Source organism: Pseudonaja textilis, chromosome 3 (genome assembly GCF_049901715.1).
Source record: "Pseudonaja textilis isolate UNSWEBS1 chromosome 3, rPseTex1.2, whole genome shotgun sequence".
NCBI lineage: Eukaryota > Metazoa > Chordata > Lepidosauria > Squamata > Elapidae > Pseudonaja > Pseudonaja textilis.
Genome location: NC_141992.1, coordinates 149,091,707 through 149,118,245, shown reverse-complemented (window position 1 = coordinate 149,118,245; position 26,539 = coordinate 149,091,707). Strand labels below are relative to the sequence as shown.

Sequence of the window (26,539 nt, the reverse complement as noted above, 5' to 3'; positions counted from 1 at the left end):
ATCATTGGTGTTCTGTATATATAATAGCTCTGCACTTACTTTAAAGCTGCATAGTAAAAAGTTCCAAACCATATGCTGGAGGTCAAAAGGTGCACAGGAATCAGAACTTTGCCATACTGTTTAAAAGTTTTCTTGAATCTTTGCACAAGGCTAATGGATTTATCTTGTAAAGGGTCAAGTTCTACAGAATTGGGCTGTATAGGTATTTCCTTGGCAAAATTACCAGCCGACGTGGTAAGGTTTTCTCCCTTTGGTTCTTTATTTTGAGGGTCTTCAGGTTGGGAAGATGCCTTGCCCATCAAGCCCCCTTCTTTGGAAACCCCCAAAGGAGCGGACATATGCAGATATTGACTTTGGCAGCTCAGCACCAGGGACATCTTTCCCTGCCTTATTGGATGTAAGGATGTTTTCCCTTTGATGTATGGAAAGATACAGGAGCGGTAGGATAGCAAACATGTCCTAAATGCCAGCTGGAACGGTTTCTGCATTTTGGTCGCTTGTGGCAGCATTGTGCTGATAGTTTTGTATACAGCTCCTAAGAAATATTAAGAGTTGGATTGTTACATTAATCAAAGAATTATTCCTGCTTTCATAATTACATAGTAAAAACAAGAAAAATCGGGTCAATGCCTTACTCAAATTATTAGTATAATCAAATCTTGAAGTATGTAATTTGCAAACCTGATTTATGCAAAATCCACATACAGTAATTTAGAAGGTGAACAGACCCTTTTTTCCAAGAATTCCCTGCATTTTACGAGGGATCAAAGAAGCCCAGGTATTCATAAAAAACCAAAAATATTAATTACATTCTATTGATAAATGCTTATGTTGCACATTAGTATTAGCTGTATATTAGTACAATGCATTAGACATAGCAATCTGAAGTTATAGCCTGCCCTCTAGTGTATCATTTTAGCACTACGACAAGTGTTGTGAATGCAAAGATTTTACAATTGTGATTTTGTTTTCTCTTTCCTAAACAATAATTGTATAACTTTTTCTGTGAGTTAATGCTATAGATAAGCAAAATGTACTAAACATTCTAATCAGTTTTATTTAATTAACTTCCAAATTAAAATGATTCCATTTTCTTAAGTGTGACCAAATTTTGTCATGTAATACTAAGAAAAATGTGTGGAAGTTTATTTTATCTATTTATCTAATTGGTTAACCAATATTAGTTTACATATGCAATGTGTTTTATGAACTGATCCATAATGATTCTTCTTCACCTAAAATGCTTTCTATTTATAAAACATGAATGAGAGGGGTAGTTTCAACATAATTTTATTCCAATGCAGGTATGTGAAGAATAATGCCAGCAACAATAATTTATCAAAAACACCAAAGCAAAATTTGAACTCCCAATTTGAACTTGAATTCAGATCAAAGTTACTTCTCAAACTGAATTTAATTTGCTTTATAGACTTGGGCAGTAACAGAATAACAGAATTTGAGAAGTAAGCATATTATGGCTGGAAAGTCAAGTTCAAAACATACAGAAAATTAACATTAAAATTTTACTATTTAAATAATGCAATCACTTCCTTGGATAATTTTCTACTGTTAAAAAAAACTTCCAAAGTGCCAATTTATTACAATGATGCTTTTCACTGACTATTAATTAAACCATAAAAGTTACTGTACCAATAGCACTGTGAAACTTCACAATGCTATCAGTACAGTGTAAGACTTATTATAAGGATAATAGATATTACAAAGACAATTTATAATGCTTACACCAGATAAAAATAAAATGATTTTTCTATAATAAATTAACAGCACAGCTATATATATAGTGGCATACAAAAAAGCCATCTGAACTTCAGAAATATTGCACTATTTCAATCTATTTTTATTAGCTATACTTGATTCCAGCTGGTCAAATCACTCACTTTTAACCTTACGGTAATACTTAAAGCTCCTTACTGAATTCAAATGTGTGATGTCATTTAAGGCTCATTGCAACTGCATGCTAATCTTGTCACCAGTACAAAAAAAATCCTGTCTTCAATTAGATGCCCATAATAATTGTCTCTTTAAGAAGGACAGCCAATAGAACTACAAATCTTAAATAGAGTTTGTTAATCAGCAGCATCACCCATAATTAAGAACAAGTTTGGAGCAAAACTTGAATATTTGAAAATCTTGTGCTCGTGCAAGTGATATTTAACTGTGAGATTACTAGAAGGCACACACATGCTCATTTGAAAGAGTGAATATGCTATGGTGCCTTTATGTCCAAATAAGTCATTAATACAGAGTATCAAATGAGTAATCTAATTTGACAATAGTTGTACAAAGACAGTTAATAATTTGTATTATTAAGGAGAAAAAATTCCTCACCAGTTTACAGCAGTCTTTGAACCAAAAATTTGCCACTAGGACAAAACATTACAGATATATTACACCACTGGAAGAGAGTCATGATCAAGTCATTGTCTTCAGGTATATCATAAAACCTCACAACGAATAGATCTAAATATTCCTTCAATCAAAAGGACCTTCAGCTTCCAGTAACAGCAAAACCTACAAAAAAAATAGACATTTTCAAAACTGAGACAATATCTACAATACAATAAATTAACTTCTTTGGCTTACATTATAGTCTAAGACAGTCTTGATGTCAAATATTTGGCATTACACAGCATTATTTCTGAAGTACAAGATAATGATCGTATTATGATTGTAAGCTAAGATGTGCATCTAAAACCTACACTGTAAAGAAAATATTCACGGTCCTTAAAAAACAACTTTTCTACTCCTTGGAAAGCCTAAGGACTCAAAGTAATGTAGCTTCAGTTTTGATTCAGTAGAGGGTAAGGGGCTGAGTGTGATTTTTAATCAAAACAGAAAGGGTAAGAGGAATTTCCCCACATAGATTCCTTTTGAATTTAAAATAACATTTCCCTCCCCTCCACCCACATCTTCCCCTTGCTTATTTGGAAAATTATGAGAATTGGGGCATCCAGGGAACAGGGAATTGGGGCATCGAACATGCATTTCTCCTGTAGTAGCAGCAGTAGGAAAGTTTATCTCTTGCCCACTAAGCAACATCTGTAGGGATGGCTTACTTTTGTTTGGAACTTCAAAACTGGCTTTCATGTCATCATCTATCTTCTTGCACTATGCACACTGCATTAATAAGATTCCAAAGTGTACCTAGCCATTCAAAAAGATTCTGTACTGCACTGTTCAGACACTTGCTACGATCAAGTGTCTGTGCATTTTGTGTGTGTTCTTAGTTTTTCTGGATATTTAGACTCAGGACACCAGTGTAATGATTATGACATCTTCAGAAGTCCTACAAAAGTTTAATAACCATTAGGATTAAAAAAAGTAGAGTATGCATTTGTATCTAAGCTCATTATCTCCCCCCCCCCCCAATTCTGTGTGAATGATTTAATTTGGTCCATACTTTTGGAATTTTTGATTGTGAAGCTGTAAGACATAATGATATGATCTAAGTTATATACCTTCACTTGTGATAATGTTAAAGTGTATTTACAAGTTCTAAAGCAGGGGTGTCAAACTAGATTTCTTTGAGGGCCGGATCAGCATTGTAGTTCTCTCTGCAGGCCAGGGGTGGGGGGGCAGCATGGGGAGGCTGTATGGATGCCCCCTGCAGCATCCTGCTGGCAAAAACCGGGCATGGGGGGGGTCCTCCCTCTGAGCCTCATTTTCACCCCATTGGCCTCCTGCACCGTTCTGCCAGCTGAAAACGGGCCGCATGGCCCCTTTTCAGCTTGTTTTTAGGCCCATTTGCTGCAGGAGGCCATGAAGAGTGAAAATGAGGCACAGGGGGGCCTGCATGCAGTCCATTTTAGCCTCCAGTCCCATGATATTTCCAGGCTGCCCCGTGGGCCGGATTTAAGCTCCCCCCTGCGGGCTGGATCTGGTCTGTGGAACTTGAGTTTGACACCCCCGTTCTAAAGACTCTATGTAGATTGATCTGCTGAGATTAGGTATGCATAGATGTACACTCTGTAATCTGTACTGTAATTCAATCAATGGTGTATCTTGCTGAAAAGACATTGGATTTTCTGGTTTCATTTGTTTGCTTCAGTTTTTTTAGTACTTCAGATATAAAACTTTTCCTAAAGTGGGTATTTTGTATTCTATTGGCCATGCATATGTGGCTTATATATAGGAAACAAATGATAGTAGCCAAGTAGAGATAATTTTAGTATTCCAAGCTAGCCTTATCTTTGCACATGCTATCAGATAGAAATTAGTTTTGGCAGACAGCCAGGGACTGAGAGGTAAACTTTGCAGATAAACCTTTAAATACAATAGGGAGGGGGGATACTAGGTCATGTTTCTATGAATGCCTGCAATGTTAGCTTCAGGTATAGCTTTCTTCTTATGCCATTGAATCAATCTTGACTCCTGACCACTGCTTGGACACTACCTATGGTTTTCTTGGCAAGATTTCAGAAGTAATTGACTATTGCTTCCCTCCTAGGGCTGAGAGAACATGACCGGACCAGTCAGCCATGTGGCTTCATGCCTGCCTAAGGCAACACTGGCACCTGGTCTCCCAATTTTTAGCCTGATGCCTTAACCACTAACCAAACTGGGTTCTTCTGTATATCTTAGAAAAGAAGGTTTATTTTAAATAAGCCCAACTGATAATTAAATATATAATGCCAGGATGTCCTCCTGCATTGGAAAGAAGCAATTGCTTAAAAACATTGTGTCTAGACTGAAAGATCAGGAACATGCAGCCTATCAATCTCTTCACATTTCATTCCTTTAGAATATTTCTATATTCATGGTAAATGAATATATTCAAGACTAGGGCGAATTCTGACCTGTATTAATTTAATAACCACTAGGAGGCAGCAGCTCTGTTTAATTTATTTGATGCCTTCTAACAATTACCCAGATTTCTGCAGCCCAAGAGAGTTCCAAGCCTCACTGTTTCATGCCTAAAAGTGTTCTGAAGTTTTGCCAAGAATGGGGGAATCATCACAGATTTTGTTTCACCTCAATTACTTTTTCTCTTTCATGAATATTCCTGAAATATAACCTTTTCTTTTCTAAATACTTCTAGCAAATATTGGTTGTTGCAACCACTTCAAAACAAACAGCTATTCTAATAAAAACCATTTTGCCATAAACTAATGATTTTGGTATATCAGACCTGGAAAAAAAGTTTTTGTTGAATTTCTTCCTTTACTCCATAATTGCCACAATATATTTGCAACAAATACTTCCAAATAGATATATAAAAACCCTTTAGGGCCCTCACACTACATGGGCTACCACAAAGAGAGAAAAACACTAACCCAAGCTATGCCAAACCTTTCAAGAAGGCATTTACAAACCCACCCTCACAACACACACACACACACACGAAAACTTGTTGGCTCCGTCTCTCTCACACACACTCCAGTTAAATGCAGGTAGCCGTCCTCTTACGACCACAATTGAGCCCAAATTTCTGTTCATAAGTGTGACATTTCAGTGAGTTTTGCCCCATTTTACGACTTTTCTTCCCAGAGTTGTTAAGTGAATAATTGCAGTTGTTACATTCATGACACCCTTGTTAAGTGAATCCGGCTTCCCCATTGACCTGGCTTGTTTGGAAGATGGCAAAAAGCATCACATGACCCCGGGACACCGCAACCGTCATAAATATGAGTCAGTTGCCAAGTCCTCAGTCCCTTTTTTCCCAGTGCCCTTGTAACTTCAAAAGGTCAATAAAGGAGCTGTTGTAAGTGGAGGATAATAAGGGAAAAAAAGTGGGCCTGCATAAGGGTCTCTGTCCTACAGCTTCTTTTATTTTTCTTATATGTATCCATGTATTCATAACTATGTTTTTACTTATACCTATTATCTTGTAAGCAATTGACAAACCAAATAAAATAAAAAATACAATAAAGAGTCTCCAACTTCAGGCACTGAAATGCCACCTGGTGCTGCAGTCACCGCCCAGGGGCGTTCCAGGCGGTCTTTTCGGAGCAGGTGCGCGTGTTGGGGCTGCAAGTCCCAACAGGCGCACATCCTAGCTGGGGCTTATGGGGCTTGGAGTCTCAGCATCCTTGAGACGCTTCGGACGGGAAAGACTGACGTAATGCTACAGCAAGGCTGGCAAGCAGCGTTCAAGGAACTAAAGGCGACCCTCTCTCCGCAGCTTTCCCGGCAGGGGGATTTCCGACAAGCAAGATAGTCCGCCAAAGGCGACCCCGACCCCGACCCCTCCCTGGGTGGTTTCCTCCGGGCGCAGACCAGACGAACCTCCCTGCTCTGTCCAGACCGCTCGGTACCTTTTTGAGAGAGGTGTCCCTTTCCCCCTCGCAGGTGCAGGAGGAGAGCCCGCCAGGCGCGCCGGGCCCACACTTTCCCTCCCGGCTGCGCTCCCTTGACTCAGGCGACCCACGTGCCTTTGGACGTCCCGACCCTCGGGCGCGCCTTTCCCTCTTCCCTCCTCCCCACCCCCACCCCGCTCCGGGAAGGAGCCCTTCTAGGATCTTTTCCGCTTCCCGCCCCGCCGCCCCGCCCACTTTCCATGACCTTTCCGAAGAGGAAGTGGCCAGGGCGACCCCGGATGGAAAACGGGGAAAAAAACAAAAAAAAAAAAAACCAGGGAGGCGCCTCGTTTCTTAAGAGCGGGAGACCGACGTCGCCGCTTCGGAGAAGCAGGAGGGTGAGCTTGCGCTGGGTTACGGGCGCGCGCGGGAAGGCGCCGTTGAGGCCTGGCCTCAGTTTTGGCATTTTCCTCTCAGCCCGCGAGTGGGGCCTGCAACTTCTTCGCCGGGTCTGACTGACCGCCTTTTGGGAAGGTTGCTTTAAAAAAAAAAAAAAAAAGTGTCGCGTCAGGGAAAACGGGGCCGGGCTGTCCCGTTAACGTTGGACGCTTCTCTCCGCGTCTCTTGGTGGTCTCGGAGGTGGAGCGCCCGTTTCTGGGGTCACCCAAGGAAGGACCCGAGACACGATAAGAACGGCTGGCAGGGAATCAACTGGGCGCCAGTCTCCAGCTGTTGGGGATTACAGGTAGTCCTCGACTTACAACAGCTCCTTTAGTGACGGTTCAAAGTCACATCGGTACCGTTTTTTTCCCCACAGTTACTACCTTTGCGGCATCCCTATGGTCATTCAGATGCTTGGCAATTGGTTCGTTTTTATGATTGTTGCTGGGTCCCAAGGTCATGCGATCCCCTTTTGCGACCTTCTGACAGTGGGGAAACAGGGATTCACTTAACAAACCGGGTTATGAACTTATCAACTGCAGGGATTCACTTAACTGTGGCAAGAAAGGTCGTAAAACGGGGCAAAAGTCACTTAACACACTTCTTTAACAACAGAAATTTTGGGCCCAATTGTGGTAATAAGTCGAGGACTACCTGTATTACATGTTTCTCCCCCCTTTTTTAAATACATAAGGCTGCAAAGATATCTAATACCCCGCCTCTTATTTTCCTCACAACAACAATCTGCGATGCTGTCTGCGCTGAGGGAGCGTGTCGCAGCCCAAAATCACCCAGCTGGGTTTCATACCAAGAGAGGCCAAGGACTCCTAGTCTTTGCACCTTCATCAGAATAACATCAGAATAGAACTGGAAGGGACCTTGGAGGTCTTCCAGCTCTATCTAGTCCAGCCCCTTGCTCTAGTAGGAGAGCCTATACCATTTCAGACAAGTAGACTGACTGTCCAGTGTCTTCTTAAAAATCTTTAAAAACTTTTTAAAAAAGCTTTAAAAACTCAACAGCAACTTAGCTCAGCACCTTAACTGCTACATCAAATGAGCTCTCAAGATCCTTGCTTTCATCTCTTTCGTAGCCCAACTAACCAAGAATCTCTCAAGATCCTTCTAGTTAGTCATGGCGGTTTACGCTATTTTGTTCTGTGTGGCTACCGGGGTGAGGAGTGCCGGTTTGTTGTATGTTTGTTGTATCCAGTTGCGGCCCACGGACTGGATGTGTCACGCCCATTTTTAGCTTCTTTTCCACTCTCCAAGAATTAGCTACCATGAAGGAAAAGTAGTAAGGCTAAAGCACTTTTTTCTTTTCCATCTGCCTATCTACTGATATGAAGAAAATAAAATGAAAGATAGCTTAGGATATGAAAAGCTAGAATGGTGCAAAGCATTTGGAATGGTTTTGCAGTTCACATTAATAAGAATGAAGCACCTGTTTGAACTAACAAACCTGCCATTGTTTTTGCAAGGCTGCTTCAATTTTTAATGAGGCTGCTTCAAAAGTTTACCCTACATTCTTGATGTGCATGCACAGGTGACATTTTTTTCTGGATTTTACCAGTAAAAATAGGATTAAGAATATAATCTTTTATCCCAATAATCTAGTGGGGGTTAAGGGGCTTAGAGAGGGAGGCATGTAAGAAGAAAACTTGGTTGGAATGAGTTGTAACAGGATATCCTGGAAAGGTATAGGAATCAGCTTAATGTGCATGATTTGATTGATAAAGCAGAGCCTACCACTGCCTTTACATACCAGAAAAAGCAAAAAACAACAACAACAACCCTCATTGCAGTAGAAGTTAATATGGATGTAAATAAATTGATGGTGCAGCTTTAAGATTGCTTTAAATATATTTTAGTATCAATTGTTTTGATTTGTATTTAAAATATTTAGTAAATATTTAGTAAGAGTTACAGGTACTCCTTGACTTAACACCAATTTGTTTAGTGTCCACTAAAAATTACAACTGCAGTAAAAAATGTGACTTATGACCATTTTTCACAGTTACATCATTTGCAGCATCCCCATGATCATGTGATCAAAATTCAAATGGTTGGCAACTGGTTCACACTTATGACCATTACTGTGTCCCAAGGTCATGTGATCACCTATTGCTATCTCATAAGCAAAGTCAATGAGGAAGCCAGATTCACTTAACAACCAGGTTACTAACTTACCAACTGCAGTGATTCACTTAACAAATGTGTCAAGAAAGGTCATCAAGTGGGACAAAACTCACTTAACAAATATCTCACTTAAAAACAGAAATGTGGAGTTCAATTATGGTCATAAGTCAAGGACTACCTGTATAAGGGTGATTATTTGAATAACATAGATCTTGTGACTCAAAATTAGTTTGAGTGAATATGAACTTGTTTCAACTCAAATATGCAAATTCAAATTTAACACAAGTCTTTAACAGCATCATTAATATGCTATCATAATTAAAGTTAAGTTCAAGATTTGTTATTTTCCAGTGGTAGGAATGCTTTATGTCCCAGTAGACATCAGTTTATCAGAATGGTCTGTCAGCAAGGTCTTGTTTAGTAATAGAAAATACTATTTTTTTGCAGCTGTAACAAGCTCTTCAGCTAATATGGCTGAAGTAGAAGAGAGCGAAAAGCGAAAGAGAAAGTTGGAAGAAGAACCTGATAGCAGAAGTATCAAATGCCGGCGTAGGGATTCTCCTGTTGAAAATGATGATAAAACTGCAAATAAGTATGGAGATGGAAGCACTCTTCATCGTGAAATAGAATATGAAGAGGTTCCTAAAAAGAAAACAGTGAGTGTTTCAAATATTAATATTTTAAAGAAGTCACATTCTTCCAGAAACTTTTAATTAAAATGTAAGATACTATTTGGGTAGAACACTAGAAACACATACAACTTTATATTCTAGGTTGTTATGTTAAACCTTTTTGATATACTTGCATAGGATTCTGCTGTTACAGGCGAAATTAAAACTTAGATATATTCAACCATAGATGAATATTGGGAACTTCATACTATTTTATAGCCATATCCGGGAAGATTTTATAAAACAGCACAATACTGTGTACTAGTAATAATTCCTTGAAATCAGCATGGATTTGACAAGGAGAGGTTTGCAAGACTAATATTACCACATTTTTGTTTATATAAATTTCTTAGTAAATTTGGGAATGTAGCAGGCATAATATATTTATATTTCAGGAAAACATTTAACAAAGAACTTCATGATATCTGATGGTATGTCTGTTTTTTGGATTCATAGCTGATTAAAAACCTATAATGAAACAGTGCTTAGTTCTCATTGAACTGGAACACAATATTAAGTGGGAATGAATGGTAGAGAATTCAGAATACTCTCCAAAAATTCATTGATGATTTGGATGTAGTGGGAATGCTTATCAAATTAACAAAAACTGGGTAAGATAGGAGCAAGTTTTAAGTTGAATGGGATTTCCATCTTAGTGTATAAAACACGAGCAGATTTGCCTTTTACCAATAATAATATAGCAATACATGAAATACCTGGAAAAAAAACCATTTACATGCAAGCAGGTATCTGTGAGGCCACAATTCAAGCAGACAAGCACCTGCCACATAACATCCCAAACTTATTTATTGTTGATAAGAGAAAGAAAAAAAGTCTAGATAGTGGAGAGGGCAGTATCTGGAGATAAAGACAGAGGAAAATGAACTGTAGAAAATCACAAAATGCAAGCTTGCAAATAAAAGTAAAACAACTGTGGCAAAGAAAACAAAAATTGTACCAATAGTAATAGCCCTCTTGGGTGAAATCCCAAAATAACTGGAACAGTCTTCTGCAACTGATTGATGCTGATTTTGTTGGCATTAACAAAATCAGCATCAATCAGTTGCAGAAGACTGTTTCACTTGGAACAGGTTATATCCTGTGACAGTATATTTAACACCATCAGACAATATCTGCCTATCCCAGGTCCTTGGAAAGGACTTGATAGGTGAATAAAAATGCCAAATCCAGTCTAAACATCTGGCTGACCGTGCAACCAACCATAATAGCATATTGTGTTATTATTTTGTATGCCGTCTCATTCTCATTGATTATGTCTGTCTGTCTGTCTGTCTATCTATCTATCTATCTATCTATCTATCTATCTATCTATCTATCTATCACCTTTGCCATTGCAAACAGAAATATCAACTAAACATTGTTCCCCTTTATATGTTGTATATCAGGAGAAGAAATAATACATTGTTTACAAATTTACATCTCTTATTTATACTATTGAATTACTGTAGTGCATTTTATCAAAGGTAACTTCAAAACAATATATGGAACTTCAGCTCATTCAAAATGCATAGGAAAATACATTGAATAGGTTTGTTTAATATTCATGTTTTGGCATTTAATGTGATTTTTTTTCATGTTTCCTCTACTCAACAGAGGAATCCTGCTCTCTCTTTTTCTTGTACTCTTATTTGTTTTGTTTTGTTTCTTTAGTGGGTTGGAAAGAATTTGTCAGGAAATATACACTCCAAATGTAAAGATGTAATTTTTTTATTTGAACCCTATTGCTATTTTTATATGAACCCTATTAAAAAGGAATGCACCAATTAAAGAAGAATGTTGGGATTTAGACATCACCTAAATACATATAAATATTTACATGCTATACTGAATCATTTATTTTATGTAGCATGCAGAAGATGTAGCAGCACATTATAATAAGCTTGAAGAGGTTGGATTGGAACAACGTAGCATGAGTCGCATCTTCTATCTCCGAAACTTTAACAATTGGATAAAGAGCGTGCTGATTGGTATGTCTGTACATTAAAAACACAGTTTAAAATATCTATAATTCACACATTCACTTTTTGGGATTGATTAATTTCTAAATTCCAAATATTAGATTGTATATTGCAAAATTAATATTTTGATTGCACAAAAATATTACTGCATTCTTCACTGTTGGTCTATAGTGCAAGCATTGTACATATTTGTAAGAGCATTTTCTTGTTCATCATTTTAGTCTACAAATGTGAGATTATAGTCATATATATGTTGTGATTGGAAGGACTAATCCTGTTAGGAACTTTGAATCTGATGACTGTTAGATCGTGGATTGACGTCAGAACCAGGAAACGTTAATCTGATGGGCAAGCCAGTTAATTAGCACGTTACTGCAAAGAGCTCTGTCTGTTTGAATTTCAAAGGGGAGTCCTAACAGTTTTGCTTGCAGTTTTGAATGAGGACATTACTGCAAAGAGCTCTGTCTGTTTGAATTTCAAAGGGGAGTCCTAACAGTTTTGCCTGCAGTTTTGAATGAGGACGTTACTGCAAAGAGCTCTGTCTGTTTGAATTTCGAAGAGGAGTCCTAACAGTTCCTGTCAGCAGTGATAATAAATATTTTGAATGAGGACACATTTGATTTGCAGGATCGGCCTGAACCTTCAACCTCCTCTGCTTCTCAATCAGGTTATCAGCCGGGAACGGCTGACAATGAGGAACTTATGGAGACTTCAGGTGAAGATAATAATTTAGATGATTGCTGGGTGGATGTCAGAAGCAGGCGTCTCCTTACGAGAAGAAACCAACGGGAGCACAGGAGGAGGGCAGATCAGTAATTAGACTAATTAGCTGCTGCTCTATAAAGGGAGAGAGATGACTTTGCACTCTGTCCGGAACAAAGTGTTTGTTTGCAAGGAGAACCGAAGATTTTGGCTTGGAGGATTTAAACCTGAAATATCTTGTTGGGACTTGGATTTATTTCGTTGGAACTATTAACTTGGACTATCTTGTGGAGGCTATCTACAGCTGTTATCTGTGAAGATTCCTGTTTGCTGCCTTTATTTGCGAGGACTGCTGCTTTCAGCCTTATCTGTTTATTTTGGAAGGTGGGACATAACACACACACACACACACACACACACACACACACACACACACACACACACACATATATATATATATGACTATAATATAACTTACATATTATGTGATTAAAAATGATACTTTTTTGTCAAAAGTACATCTCAGTCCAGACTAGTCATCCTTGGATATTATAAAATTAATCATTGAAATTCTGAGAATTCAGTGATGAAATTAACTTTCTTAACATTTAGCAGATAAAATAGAAACAGTGAATTAAGTTTTCATGTGGTACAGTTCTATACACTTAACTACAAAACATTCCATTGAGCAGAGTGAAACTAACTTCTGAGATGAAAACTCAGGATCTGTGCGTGTGAATGATGATTTTCTTTTTCTCTCATACCTCTCAAAGATAGGAACAATTGGCTAGAGCTGTAAAGCTCTCATAATCAACAGGAAGCTATATTCTAATAAAGGGAGAACATTTCATTTTCTCAAGATTATAATTTTTTCTCTTAGGTGAATTCCTTGATAAGGTACGACAAAGAAAACAAAACATTACAGTCTTAGACTTGGGATGTGGTAAAGGTGGGGACTTGCTGAAGTGGAGAAAAGGCCGAATAAGTAAACTTGTATGTACAGGTAAGAACAGCAAATTAATTTGTTTTGGGAATCATGTTAAATGGGTGAGATCATCCGTCACCATGGACTGAGGTATCACCAATATGCTGATGATACTCAGCTGTATGTCTTGGCTCGTGATGAGTTAAGTGTTACTGTGTCCTCTCTCTCGCAGTGCCTGGAGGCCGTTAGGGGCTGGATGGGGAGCAACGGGTTGAAACTAAACCCTTGCAAGACCGAATGGCTCTGAGTTTGGGGTTCGTTGATTCAGGGAGAATTACCACCTTTAGTCTTGGATGGGGTGGTACTACCCCAAACAGACCCTGTGCGTAATCTAGGGGTTTTCCTAGACTCACGACACCTGTTTGAAGAGCAGATGGCGGTCATGGCCAGGAGGACCTTTGCACAACTGTGGGTTGTGCACCTGTTATGCCCTTTCCCAGATCAACAGTCCCTACTCACAGTCACTCATGCCCTGGTCACTTCCTGTCTTGATTATTGGAATGCACTCTACATGGGGTGTGCTTGAAAACCATCCGGAAGCTCCAGTTGGTGCAAAATGCAGCGGCCCGCATGGTTTTGTGGAGACCTTTTGTGTGCACATGTGTCATCTCTCTTGCAGGAGCTGCATTGGTTGCCGATTTGCTTCCGGGTGCAATTCAAGGTGCTGGTTATCATCTTTAAAGCCCTTCATGGCTTGGGTACAGGTTATCTGAGGGAACGTCAGTCTCATCTACCCGACGCATTAGAGCCAAGAGGCAGGGAATGTTGTGAGTTCCACCTCTGAGGGAGATACACCTGGTGGGACCCAGAACAAGAGCCTTCTCTGTGGTGGCTCCCTCTTTCTGGAATATCATTCCCCCAGAGATTAGAATGGCCCCCACTCTAGTACTCTTCCGAAAGGCACTGAAGACCTGGTTTTGCCAGCGGGCCTGGGGAACCCAGAGAGGGATGGAGCCCATCAAATGGCTAGTGTGATCTGCTGTCATCAGGGTGGGGGGTGGGAGTTGGTTGTTTTTGTTTTTTTTGTTTTCCCAAATTTTGTTCTATTGTACTTTACTAATTTATTTGATTCTTTTTGTTAGTTTTTATTGTTTTTTATTTTTATTTTAATTATTTGTTTTAAATATGGTTTTACATTGTGTAAGCCGCCTCGAGTCTCCATGGGCGAATAGCAGCAGTATAAATTAAATAAATAAATAAAAATAAATAAATAAATTGTGGATAACATAGAAAAGGAACTTTGAGATATCTTTAATTTTCATTTTGCAAATACGGCATAATTTGTAAACAAAGTAAGAAAATACATTAAATCCATGTATAGGATAAACTACCTTAATAGCTACCTGGCTCTGGTAGGGTGAAAGAGTAGAGAAAAATTTCCAAAGGCATATTTTATATCCATTTTATGTTTTAGTACACAAGTTTGCTAATAGTGAAAATAAGCAATTTTGAAATTAAATGAAACTTGGATATTGTACGGGTAAAAAAGAATAAAATTTGCAAATCTAGAATCTAGTACCATAGAGTTTATTCGGTTTCAACTCTGTTTCAAGTGCATAGTTTCTTGAGTGGTATAAGTAAAATCAGATCTGCAGTACCTAACAGTATCTACTAGAAGGGATGTTTTAAATATGGAAGAGTGTCAAATGAAGTTGACTGAAGTTTCTTGCATTTGACTAATTTTATATCCAGAATTCTATTTGTATTGCCAACCTGCTAGATTCCTATCTGGAATTGTAAGATGCATTATTGTCCTTACAAAAATTTTACTTATATCATCTATGCATGCAATAAATATGTATTATATTCATATAAACGTTTTCTGACTGAAATGCTTTCTAATTCTTTAACTTGGATCTCTTCGATGCACATTTTCTGTTGGCAATAAAAAAAGTTAGCTGCACTATCCTATACTGTACTCAGTGCAAATAATTGTCAAAGGTATTATTTTTAGGTTTGATTTAATATTTGTTCTGAATGAACACTACTGAACACTGGCATAACCTTGATGTACTATAAGAAGTATTTGGTTTTAAAAAGAACTGTATTTGTTTGAATTAAGCCTCCATTTTGCTAAATCTCAGCAAATGAGTGATATTTCAGCTTTTTTAAACAATAGATATTGCTGGTGTATCTGTACAACAGTGTGAACAGCGTTTCCAAGATATGAAAAACCGTGGTCGTCAGAATGATAGATTTTTCAGTGCAGAATTTATAACTGCGGATAGCACCAAGGTATAGTTTCATGCTCTTTATTTTCTTTTTATTCCTTTGAAATTTGTTATTCTTTCTGTAAACTGGAAAGTAGTCATTATGACTGAAGCAAAATAGTTGCATATTTTACAGACTGAATGATTAATCTAATCTTGTTGGCAGGGAGAGTTAGGAATTAGTCTTAAACATTTCCTCTGTAAAACTGTGAAGATTTATGGTACTGCATTTCAATGAAACAAGTACACATTTGTAATTTATGCCATGTGAAATCATATGTTCAGATATTCACAATTTTATGTAATAATTTTTCTATATATTGTTAACATCATGAACATACATAAGGATTGCCTAAAATTGTTCTCTTCATTGTTACTTTTTTCCCTGAGAAAAACCACTCCAAATATTTTTACTTAGAATTCAGTTTATAAGGATATAACAGATATAGATACAGTAGATACAAAAAAGTAATTTTAGTTAGGTTTTCAAAAAGCTTTGTAGTTAGGATGCTGGAATAATATACATTAGTTTTTTATTTCCTTTTTTTGTTTGTTTCAGGAACTTCTGTCTGAAAGGTACAAGGATAACAATATGCACTTTGACATTTGCAGCTGTCAGTTTGTGTATCATTATTCATTTGAAACCTATGAGCAAGCGGATATGATGCTTAAAAACGCTTGTGAGCAACTTTCTCCTGGAGGATACTTCATTGGCACAACTCCAGATAGTTACGAACTTATGTAAGTTAATGAGAATGAATTATGTGAGAAATAAAGGAAATATTTTTTAAGTCAGGTATTTTCAAATGTCAGTTTTTTTGGAATTGATTGGACAAAGTATTGCTGCCATAACAATGATGAATATCATTATTAATATCTGCTCATATTATTCATCTTGACTGTTTCATTTGTTTACCTCCCTGACACATAATCAATCAATCCAGCTCTGGTCTGTGGATCTTGTGACCATAATCTAAAGTAAATGTATTAAATGCATAATAGTAATATCATGTAAATTAGAAATACTGTATGTCTGGTTTGATTCTGTATTTTATTAGTCCACACGATTCCTAACACTTGAAAATCCCCTCTTAAAGAAGCACCCTATCCTCTTAAGATACAGAAAAGTATTTTCTGCTCATTAAAATACCCAATTTTCACTGTTCCAGACACTAAATATGAAACCATGAGATAATAGACAATTGCCTCATCGATAGAAAATACAATTAATAAGTAGGGCTGTGTGGAACTTTGGATTTGAAAGCAAGAATATGGCAGCTGATCCTAGGAAGGCTCAAGATGTTTGGTTTAAGAAAAAATCTATTTTTGCATGTCCCCATGTTCTGAAGCACCATTTTGCTTCTAATTTGAAGCCTTCCACAGCCATTAGACTTTGATTACCCTCTGTTAATTAACTTATTCAGGATATCAAAAGAGATGTAGCCACTACATTTCTGAGTGTGCCTATTGAAAGGTCACTTCCCCCAACATGTTGGGGCAAATCAGATGTACCTAACTGAAGTGTCAGGATTGTTGCATTTTCCACAGCTGCCTTACTGTGCCATCAGTCTTGGCAGAAGTAATTTCCACATTGTACAAATGTTGTGACAGTCTTCAAAAAGTCCTCTGAGCAGCTGCATCAAGCTTTTTGTAAGGCATGGTTGCCTCACTGCTTTAAAGATACTTTGTTCTATCCAATAGGATTTTTTTTATCATTGTTTTATTTGACTTCTTAGTGTTCTCTGAATTGGCTATATAATTTCTCTTAAGTCTAACCAAATGTTGTAATTGTCTTTTTTTAATGTTTTGCCATAGAAAACGCCTTGAATCTTCAGAAACAAATTCATTTGGGAATGAAATATATAATGTAAAGTTTCAGAAAAAGGGAGACTATCCTTTGTTTGGTTGCAAATATGACTTCCACTTGGAAGAAGTGGTTGATGTTCCAGAATTCCTGGTTTATTTTCCATTGCTGGAAGAGTAAGTTCTTACCTAATCTTACTTTTTGAATGTTAGTTTAGTTTTATTTCTTTTCAGCCTCTTTACTTTATATTTTAAATATTATCAGATAATTTGAGTAATTGACATAGAAAAGTAGTTTATAAAAGAACAAAAATACTGCTTTATTTAAATGTTTGTCAGAGTTGTCCATAAGTTGGCTTTGCTTATTTAAAGTTTTCCTGTATAGTAACCTAAGCTTAAGTTTCCTTGAGGAATAACAGAGCCAGGGATAGCTCATGAATTCAAAACAGACTTTTTGTCCACTGTTTGAAATTATATAAGTAGTCTTCAGGTTACGCCTATACGATCAATGACTGTACAAAGATACAATGGTGCTGAAAAATGGACAAGATTGGACCTAACATTCTCCTGCCCACATTTTGTACTGCCTGTCTGGGCATTCACCTCCCTGCCACAGTACCCATCCTCCCATCTATAATTTTCACCTGCAGCTGTTATCCATCAGCCTGGAATTTCTGACTCTTTCCATGCCATGGTCATGAGGTCTTCACTTAACAATCCACATCATTCTGGAGTTATGATAGCAACTGGGATTCCTGTTGTTAAGTGATGCAGTCTTATGATGTGGCACTTTATAACTGCATTGTTTAATGGTGGCAATTCCAGATAACCTGAGGACTCTGTAGCTTTCTTCTTCATTCCTTTCTCTTCTTTATATCCTCTTATACAGGCAGAATTAACACTGATTAAAATGAATTTATTTGGTTCTATAGTCTTAATATTGCACGCCAACTTACTTTCTAGTGTTCATAGAGTCAGCAGGATAATGTGTCTGGAAAAAATGTTATTTAAGGCTGCTTGAATAAAAGTGCAGTTTCCAAAATCTTGGAAAACAATTGTTCCTCTGCATTAGTTATACTTCACCTCAGTATTGCTTCTAGCATTGGATATGGTATTTTTTAAAAATGGAGGCAATTTAAAACAAGTGTAAAATGGTAAATAGGATGAGCAGGAGACTAGAAATTAAGTCTTTCCAGAAACAGACTAGTGGAGATTTTAATATTGAGAAAATATGCCTTTTCAAGTACTAGAATAAGTGACACACAAAAGAATGCCACAACATTGTCCCAAAGGTGCTTTTTGAAAAAGCAACTGGATTTTTCTTTCTCTTTTTCTTGAAGACATTTTATTTCCACCCCCTGATTCAGGTGACCCTGAGGGAATAGATAAACCCCAAATGACCTCAAGGACTCTCAGAAAGAGTGCTAACAACTAGTTGACTGCAAGGAATATAAATCACCCTCCCTCCCAAGTTCAGAATTGAGGAAGCTTCTTGGATGAGAAATCAAACATATTCAAGGAAAAAATAAAGAAAAGTCCAGTTGCCTTTTGAAAAAGTACCTTTGGGATAACGGTGACCTGGATGACTGAGAATCTTCATAGACAATGCCACAACACGTTCTCTGTTGTTTCAGACTAAGAAAATAGAATAAAGGTGTTATGTGAAAGTAGATTCTGATTAAGTACTGAATATTTTTTTACAGTTAGATCAATTTGTTTATTATATATAAGTTGTATATTATATATAATAAATTTATTATTTATCATAAGAGCCTCGGTGGCGCAGTGGTTAGAATGCAGTACTGCAAGCTACTCCTACTGCAGTTTGGCAGATCAAATTCCACCAGGCTCAAGGTTAACTCAGCCTTCCATCCTTCCGAGGTGGGTAAAATGAGGACCCAAATTGTTGGGGGCAATAGGCTGACTCTGTAAACCGCTTAGAGAGGGCTGTAAAGTGGTATATAAGTCTAAGTGCTATTGCTATTACTCGAGATAGTGAGTTGAATGTTTTCAAACAAAATTTAGACAAACAATTTTAATAGATGCTTTAATTTTTTTTCCACATTGAGCACAGTATAGGGCTTGGTGATTTAAATAATTCCTTCTGATGCTGTAATGCATGTTGCTGCACTTTTGATGCAGATGATGGTTGCTCTGGATACAGAAGTACTGTTTGAAACTTAGTATTTTGAGAATTAATAATATCATGATATACTATTAAATTTACTTTGCAGCATGGCAAAGAAGTATAAAATGAAATTAGTCTACAAAAAAACATTTTGGGAATTTTATGAAGAAAAAGTGAAGAACATAGAACATAAAATGCTTCTTCAACAAATGATGGCATTGGAGGTAATATATATAGATATAAATATATATAATCTTAAAATTGTTGGTCTGGTCAAGTGTTATATATTTTTCAAATAATGTATTGTCATTGGATTAAAAGGGAATTTTGTAATAGTTTGCATGTTTATTTTTATTTGAATCAAGTGTATTTAAGGTTTTGACTTTTGCTATTGGCTACCCACTTCTGTAATAAACTTTAAAACGTGTCATTTAAAATCTAATTGATGATATTTGGATACAACAACAGGAGTAATCTACAGTAAGTTGTTTTAAGTTTGTTATTGATAACTTTCCTTGACTTTCCCCATTTGGATGTCATCAGCCATGCTCACTGGAAATTGTAAGAAATGTAGTTCCAACATATTTAGACAGCATCTGATTGCAGAAGGTTAATCTGAGATACGGGCTTGTATAAGTATAGTACCATGCCAAAGCTAAGTAGGTCTTATTCTGTAAAGAGCTTGAATACAAACCACTTCTACCTCCTTTAATTCTGTAATGGGTGGAAGAGATATAATTATAAGTTGGAAGATACAGGTGTGTAGGACAAGTTCATTTTGCTGTGGAGATTATTACCTATTCATATAAATTCATATAAATACTGTTGATGGGTTATATTTGCATTAATTCTATCTAAGCTATTTTTCAGAAATACCCCGCTGACGAAGGTTCCAGATTGGTCTCACATGTAAAAGAGGATTATGAGCATGCAGAAATACTTAAGAAGGATGGAAAAGCAAAACTACCTTTTGTAAGTATTGGCCAAATTGTATTTCTCTACCTGAAACATTAAGGCTTAGTCATTTAAGTCAATGTGAACACTGCAATATCTTGTCTTTCAACCAGATTAGTTTGGTTGAAGTCTTAAGATATTTTTCTTCCTCTCTCTATTGAATAGGCTTAGGTCTCTCTATTAGATGGCCTATAGCACACATTTTTTTCTCTTCTGGTGCTGCTGTGAAGGAAGACCGTTTTCTCAGGTTGCTGGCTTGATATAGATTGTGAAATCAGCCTGCCTCATTGCCCAAATGTCAGGGAGAGATTCTGCCCCCTTAATTTCTGTAAAATGGCAAAACAATTCATATTTTATTATTGGTTTCTGTTTGCAGAAAGGACAAGAAAGTACTGAAGCTTTTTATGTGTGTCATGTTGGCACATAATATTAAAGTTAAGTTTGCTTGTATGGCAAATAGCTTTTTAAAAGAGTTATTATTTGAAATATTTGAGTCTTAGAAGGAGAAAAATACAGTGCAGGTAGGTACAGTTGTTTATTTTAAGGTTTGATATTGGCATATAATAACTTACAAAGGTGTCGTTATGTATAAATAGGGCTGTTCAAAATGAAACATCAATCTTGTAGACACATTTATGAAAATTGCTAGTTTAATTAACTTGTCTTCCTGCTCATATCATAGTAATTTAAGAGAGTTCAGCTACTGTTTGAAAACAGAAGTAATATAGAAATGAATTGACAAAATCCTATGTGTCTTTATTCTTGAAAGTGTTTTTTGCTCCAGATAACTAATAGTTATTATATTCAGTAAATTGCTATCGTTGTTTGCCTGAATATGCTTTATTATGTGTGGAAAGTTTCAGACAATATTTTTCTAAGAGAATAGAAGTAGCCATTATTTATTGATTGTTCAAAATTACAGTGATGATGAAAAAGTAACTGTATAACCAATCTGTACAAAAATAAGGCAAAAGAAAGCTGAAGTAAGGTAATAAATACAGTTGTAGTTTCATTTCGTGACTGCTTTACTAAACAACTGAATTACTCTTCCCAATTGTAGTTGCAATAACAAAGTAATATTAAGAAATTGGGAAATAATGTTATTTCCTAGGTTAAGAAAAGGTAACTTGGGAGTTCTAATATTAAGCAATTGTTCCAGGTAGATAAATAGTTATATCCAAGTTAGCTTGGATCTTTGTTTGCCACAGTGTCCTTTAATATATGTGGAGAGTTACAGAGAAGCTTTTGAATATAAACATTAAGGAAATAAACCACCAGTGGTCCAGTATTATGCAGTGGATTGAGCCGTTGGACAGATAGATAGGTGAATAAATTGGATTGGATTGATTAGATTGGATTATATTAGATGTGATATAGCTTTATATATCTCTTATTTGTTAACTTATTTATTGGTGTTTGAAACCCAGGGGGAAAAAATACTGTAGCATAAGGTTAGGGTAAATCTAAAGATGTCCTTAAGTTTAATTTCTGGTAATTAAATAAAATCTTTCATATAGGGTGCTTTTTTGGGAGGGTGGGGGGCAGAAGATGTGGAATGTAAGAAAGTGGTTTACCATAGTTGTCTTATAGAATAATTTTAACTTTTAAGATTATTTTCCTGCCTTGGGGTCCCTGATCCAAGTACTGATCAGGGACTGAATCTGCTTTGTTTCTAAGACCAGACATGGTCCCCTAGACCTTTTAGATAAACACATATAAATGTGTAAAAACTCAGTCTTTAAATTTTCTTCATGTAAAAATGTTTTTTATTAATTTCAGAGAGATGAAATTTCTTAGATATCTATAATTGGATGTTGTTATTTTTTTGTGTGTCTTCTTTGTGTGGCTCTTGCCAGGTTATACCTGCAATAACAAAAGATCTGCAGAAGAAATCATTTTACATAATGATAAAGAATAATTAAACCACAGATAAAGTAAGGCAGCTAATATTACATGTAAATGTCAGCTTCTATCACCATAAATTTTTAAGAAGGAATTGATAGATGGGTAAAAATGCCAGATCCAGTCTAAGTATCTGGCTGACTGTGTGATAGACCATGATAATAATATTAAGTAATAGAAAATGAAATGCTCTGGGTCTTTAGAATTCAGATAGACAAGCTCCTGCCATATAACAGTTCAGACTTTGCGATTGTCGATAATGAAGGCAAAGTCTGGAAAGTGGACATTGAGAGAAAATCACAAAATACAAAGATCTCCGAATGGAAGTAGAACAACTATGACAAAAGAAAACAACAATTGCACCAACTTTAATAAGCACTTTGGGTAGAATTCCAAAATATCTGGAGCACCATTTAAACATCACTGGCATTGATCACAACCAATCAGTTACAGAAAGCAGCTTTACTTGGAACAATTTACATCCTGTGATGATACCTTGAACACCATAAAACAACATATACTTATCCCAGATCTGGAGGAAATACTTGCTAGGTGGACAAAAATGCCAAGTCCAGTTTAAACATCTGGCTAACTGTGTGATGCTGTTCACAAAATCCATTGCAAAAGATAGTTTTAGTTAGAACAGCTTACATTTTAATCAATAACATCTGCCTATCCCAAGCGCCTGAGAAGGACTTGATAGGTGGATTAAAATGGCAAATCCCACCCAAACATCTGGTTGACTGGGCAACCAATCATCATAATAGCTGTTTTTAATAATTTCTTGAAGCTAAGTAAAGTAAGATCAAATTTCAAAGAGCAAAGAATTCAATAACATTGCCCCCACCATAGAAAACAATATTTACATCATCCATCCTAATATTACAGAAATGAGAGGCTGCTTTTCTTGGGAGCTTATCTTCAGATGGGTTGAAATTGAAAACTGGTAGAAAGTTTTTGGATATTTTAAAAGTGCAAGATCTTTGTATTAATCCAACATTCAGCTTCTAACTGTGCTTAGGGTCAAAGAAAATGCTTAAGTATTCTAGTATAATATTTTAGAACTTGGTTTAGCTTTCTGAAGTTCAGGAAAACTTCAGAGAAAAACAATCTTGTAAATTTCTTTCTTTTTTCTTTTAGGGAACAATGAGTAAGGCTGAATGGGAAGCAACAAGTATGTATTACAAGCAGTGTTTGAAAATTCCTGGAATAGTTATCAAACATCTATCAAATATACATATGTTTGCTTAGCAGCATTTCTGTATTTGTCTTGCTATTGTGCTATTATGATAAATTTCTTGAGTGTAAATATTTCATAAATAAATCTACAAAGTGAATTTTTGCACAAAAGGACTGGCTATTCATCATAGTATGTGCAAATTCATCACTAAGTACTGAGATTAAATTCAGTCATTTAACTTTGCATAGTTATACTGACTTGGAAGTAAAGAAAACCACTCAAGAACATGGACATGGAAATCACTTTCACATTGTTAAGAAAACATTGTACATCCATGCAGTCAATCAGTGTTGAGTATTTCTGGAAGAAGTCTTTACCTTTCAAATTTATAATCAGTAATTTATATAAATAGGCATTAACATTTCAGTTCAAGTTATTTATTGGCCTATTCATTCATTCATTCATTCATTTCGTTCATTCATTCATTTAATCATTTATTTTCCACCTTTATTATATTATAAATAATGCAAATTACTTTCTTTAATGTTTGGATGGTGTTTATTGAAATGTATTCCTTATATCAGTTCCATTGTCAAACATCAGTAGAATTGATATAAGGAATAAATTTCAATAAAGTAATATCCTTATGGGTGCCAAAAAAGTGGAATGACTAAAACGGAATTATTATGCAATTATTAGTTTTAAAAAGTTTGAAAATTGTGAGACATACTTGATTATGCTTTCCTCTTAAAGTGTAAAACAAGAACCATGAGCCAGGAATTATAGCCAGTAGAGTTATTGATGGTGATCAGCTAGCACCTATACATTTTGTTACATATTATCTTAGCTTTCATGACATGAACCATGTATGTTAAGTGCAACCATATATATTGTTTATACCATTAATAGATTTATAGAAAAGATTCCCATCAGTGTAGATATTGTAGTTATAGAGAATAATTGATTTTGATTTAATTTAAATTTAAAAAAAAAACAATGCAATTACTTTTTAGATATGCAATTTTTTTTGTAATCTGTATCACTATAAATTAAAATTCATTAGCAATTCTTAGAGAAATCCTGGAGTTGTAACCAAGGCTTGGGTGAAGGTTGCTGCAGGTTCTGTGTTTTTGTATTAAGTGAGTACATGAATTTAGAATAGTTAAACGTGATAGCTTATACAAGCTAATTACCTTGCAGCTAATTACCTTTGAAATATCAATATGTGGTCCACAACAATTTGTTTAGTGACCGTTCAAAGTTACAATTGCACTGAAAAAAGTGACATGACCATGTTTCACACTTATGACTGTTGCAGCATCCCCGTGGTCATTTGATCAAAATTTGGGAGCTTGGCAAATGGTTCATGTTTATGACAGTTGCAGTGTCCTAGGGTCATGTGACAAAATGGAAGCCAGATTCACTTAATAACTGTTATTAACAACTGCAATGATTCACTTTACAACTGTGGCTAGAAAGCTTGTAAAATGGGGCAAAACTCACTTAACAAATGTGTTACTTAACATAAATTTTGGGCCCATTTGAGGTCATATGTCGAGGACTACCTGTATTTCAAAAAATAATGGTTTTTTTTAAAAATATGCCACCAAGTACATATGTTTTCTTTTTTTTTTAATAAAATTTTTATTTTATTTTTTAATAACAAGATAAACATAAGCATACATAACAAGATAAACATAAACATACCACAAAAACATAAAAATATCCTTCTTCATGAATTTACATACAGTGCATTGATTGGTTTACCACTTTTTTTTGTGCATCCATTTCCTAGTCACTAGTATAATTATATTACATAATAGCTCATATTATCAATCAATAATTGTATAACCTAATATCATCACTAAAAAAAATTGTTTATCTATAATTTTGTTAATTCATATTTTAATGAGATAACTATAGTTTACTTAATTTATTTTGCAATAAATCATAAGATCATACCAAATCTACCTTAATAATGTTTTATAAAGATAATATCAAGAAAAAAATTTTTTTTTATGCTAAATCTCAAATACATATGTTTTCTGTATACACAAATTACTGGGAGTGGTTATGTCTGGCTATATTATGAATGATAAAGATGATAATAATTTGGTAGATGTGAATAGGGCTTGCATAGTTTCAGATTTGTATATGTACGAAAAAAATTAGTGTTAGGAACATCTCACAGTAATAGTGAGAAAATTTTTGACATGCGATCAGGCTGTTAATATTTGACTTTTTTCCCTTCCAGGTCTATACTTGATTTTTGCATTTGAAAAACTTTAAAAGGAAAAGGAAAACAATGAACTACAGATGACGTGATCAAGCATCCAAACTGACAGCTATTTTATATTTTTATGTTTAAGAGTGTGCAGGAAACAACCAAGATAGGGCATGCTTATATTTGAGTCATGGCTGCCTGTCTGTGACAGATGGATTTTTTGTTGTTGTTTGTATGTGGTGTATATACAGTATATGTGTTATGCCTTTTACTTTTTGTGTGGTATGGCTTAAGTTCCTACTTTTAACGAAATATGAGGTTTCTGGAATACTCAGGGTGTTTTCAGGTACAGAGTTGCCAGTTGTCAGAGTACTGTATGAAGATATGATCATAATGTAGTAATATGATAATGTAACTGCTGTCAACTAAAACATTTGAAGAATAAAGGATTTGGTAATTATATTGCTACAAATTATAGGACTACAAATTACATTGCCAAGGACTACAAGTCTACGTACTGTTACACTTGTTGCAAAATAAATTCCCAAGGGATTATCTCTTGAGATCTGCTGCAGAGTCTTGTTGGGTTGTATAAAGTTGTAGGCTAGTAAATATGTTAGCACTGAAATGTGAATCTGGATCCAGTATTCGCTGCAATCAGTAGAAATGTCACCCTGTTTTAAAACCTATACTAGAGGGCATTTTCTTTAGACAACTTTGTAAATAGCTTACATGATTCAACAGCTTTCATGTGTATGAGTTCTGTGTGTGTTGGGATACCAGAACTACATTATTCATGGCTTGGATTTTTTATTTCACAGTGGAGTATTTTCACTGTTAAATTAATTGTGGTTGGTATGTAGCGTGGGTAATGTTTGGAGAAATACTACTGTGCTGTTTGTATCCCTTAGATTGTAATTTCTTTTCAATAGTTATGAAAATTAAAAAATATTTCTCTTATCATTTA

The 26,539-nt window shown here is 35.9% G+C and overlaps 2 protein-coding genes across 6 annotated transcripts in view; one reads left to right on the top strand and one right to left on the bottom strand.

The window, feature by feature from the left end:
- MIMS1 (mitochondrial inner membrane scaffold 1) overlaps nt 1–6,540 on the bottom strand; it is a 14,616-nt gene extending 8,076 nt beyond the window's left edge. The window contains exons 1-3 of the mRNA XM_026699440.2: nt 6,276–6,540; nt 2,350–2,532; nt 40–535 (exon numbers count right to left, since the gene is read on the bottom strand). Coding sequence (XP_026555225.2) covers nt 40–509 — 470 coding nt within the window. The 5' untranslated portion in view covers nt 510–535; nt 2,350–2,532; nt 6,276–6,540. The remainder of the gene's footprint in view (nt 1–39; nt 536–2,349; nt 2,533–6,275) is intronic.
- RNMT (RNA guanine-7 methyltransferase) lies at nt 6,414–26,539 on the top strand. Of its 5 annotated transcripts, none has more exons than XM_087931030.1 (11): nt 6,414–7,002; nt 9,282–9,490; nt 11,373–11,493; nt 13,067–13,189; nt 15,291–15,406; nt 15,941–16,122; nt 17,197–17,361; nt 19,419–19,536; nt 20,183–20,284; nt 23,309–23,342; nt 25,603–26,539. In XM_087931030.1, the coding sequence occupies exons 2-11, from the start codon at nt 9,305–9,307 to the stop codon at nt 25,635–25,637; spliced, it is 1,182 nt and encodes a 393-aa protein (XP_087787156.1). In that variant the 5' UTR covers nt 6,414–7,002; nt 9,282–9,304; the 3' UTR covers nt 25,638–26,539. The 5 variants fall into 5 exon arrangements, 3 of the variants coding, with proteins under 3 accessions (XP_087787156.1, XP_026555226.1, XP_087787155.1); XR_015743164.1 differs by having other exon boundaries at nt 6,520–6,655; nt 20,172–20,284; XM_026699441.2 differs by having other exon boundaries at nt 6,520–6,655.

What these genes read in the sequence shown, in the direction of transcription:
- RNMT (XM_087931030.1), top strand. Translation starts at nt 9,305, where the DNA reads ATGGCTGAAGTAGAAGAGAGCGAAAAGCGAAAGAGAAAGTTGGAAGAA. An exon ending in AGGTTCCTAAAAAGAAAACA is followed by an intron (nt 9,491 to 11,372) that starts GTGAGTGTTTCA and finishes TATTTTATGTAG; the next exon opens with CATGCAGAAGATGTAGCAGC. An exon ending in GATAAAGAGCGTGCTGATTG is followed by an intron (nt 11,494 to 13,066) that starts GTATGTCTGTAC and finishes TTTTTCTCTTAG; the next exon opens with GTGAATTCCTTGATAAGGTA.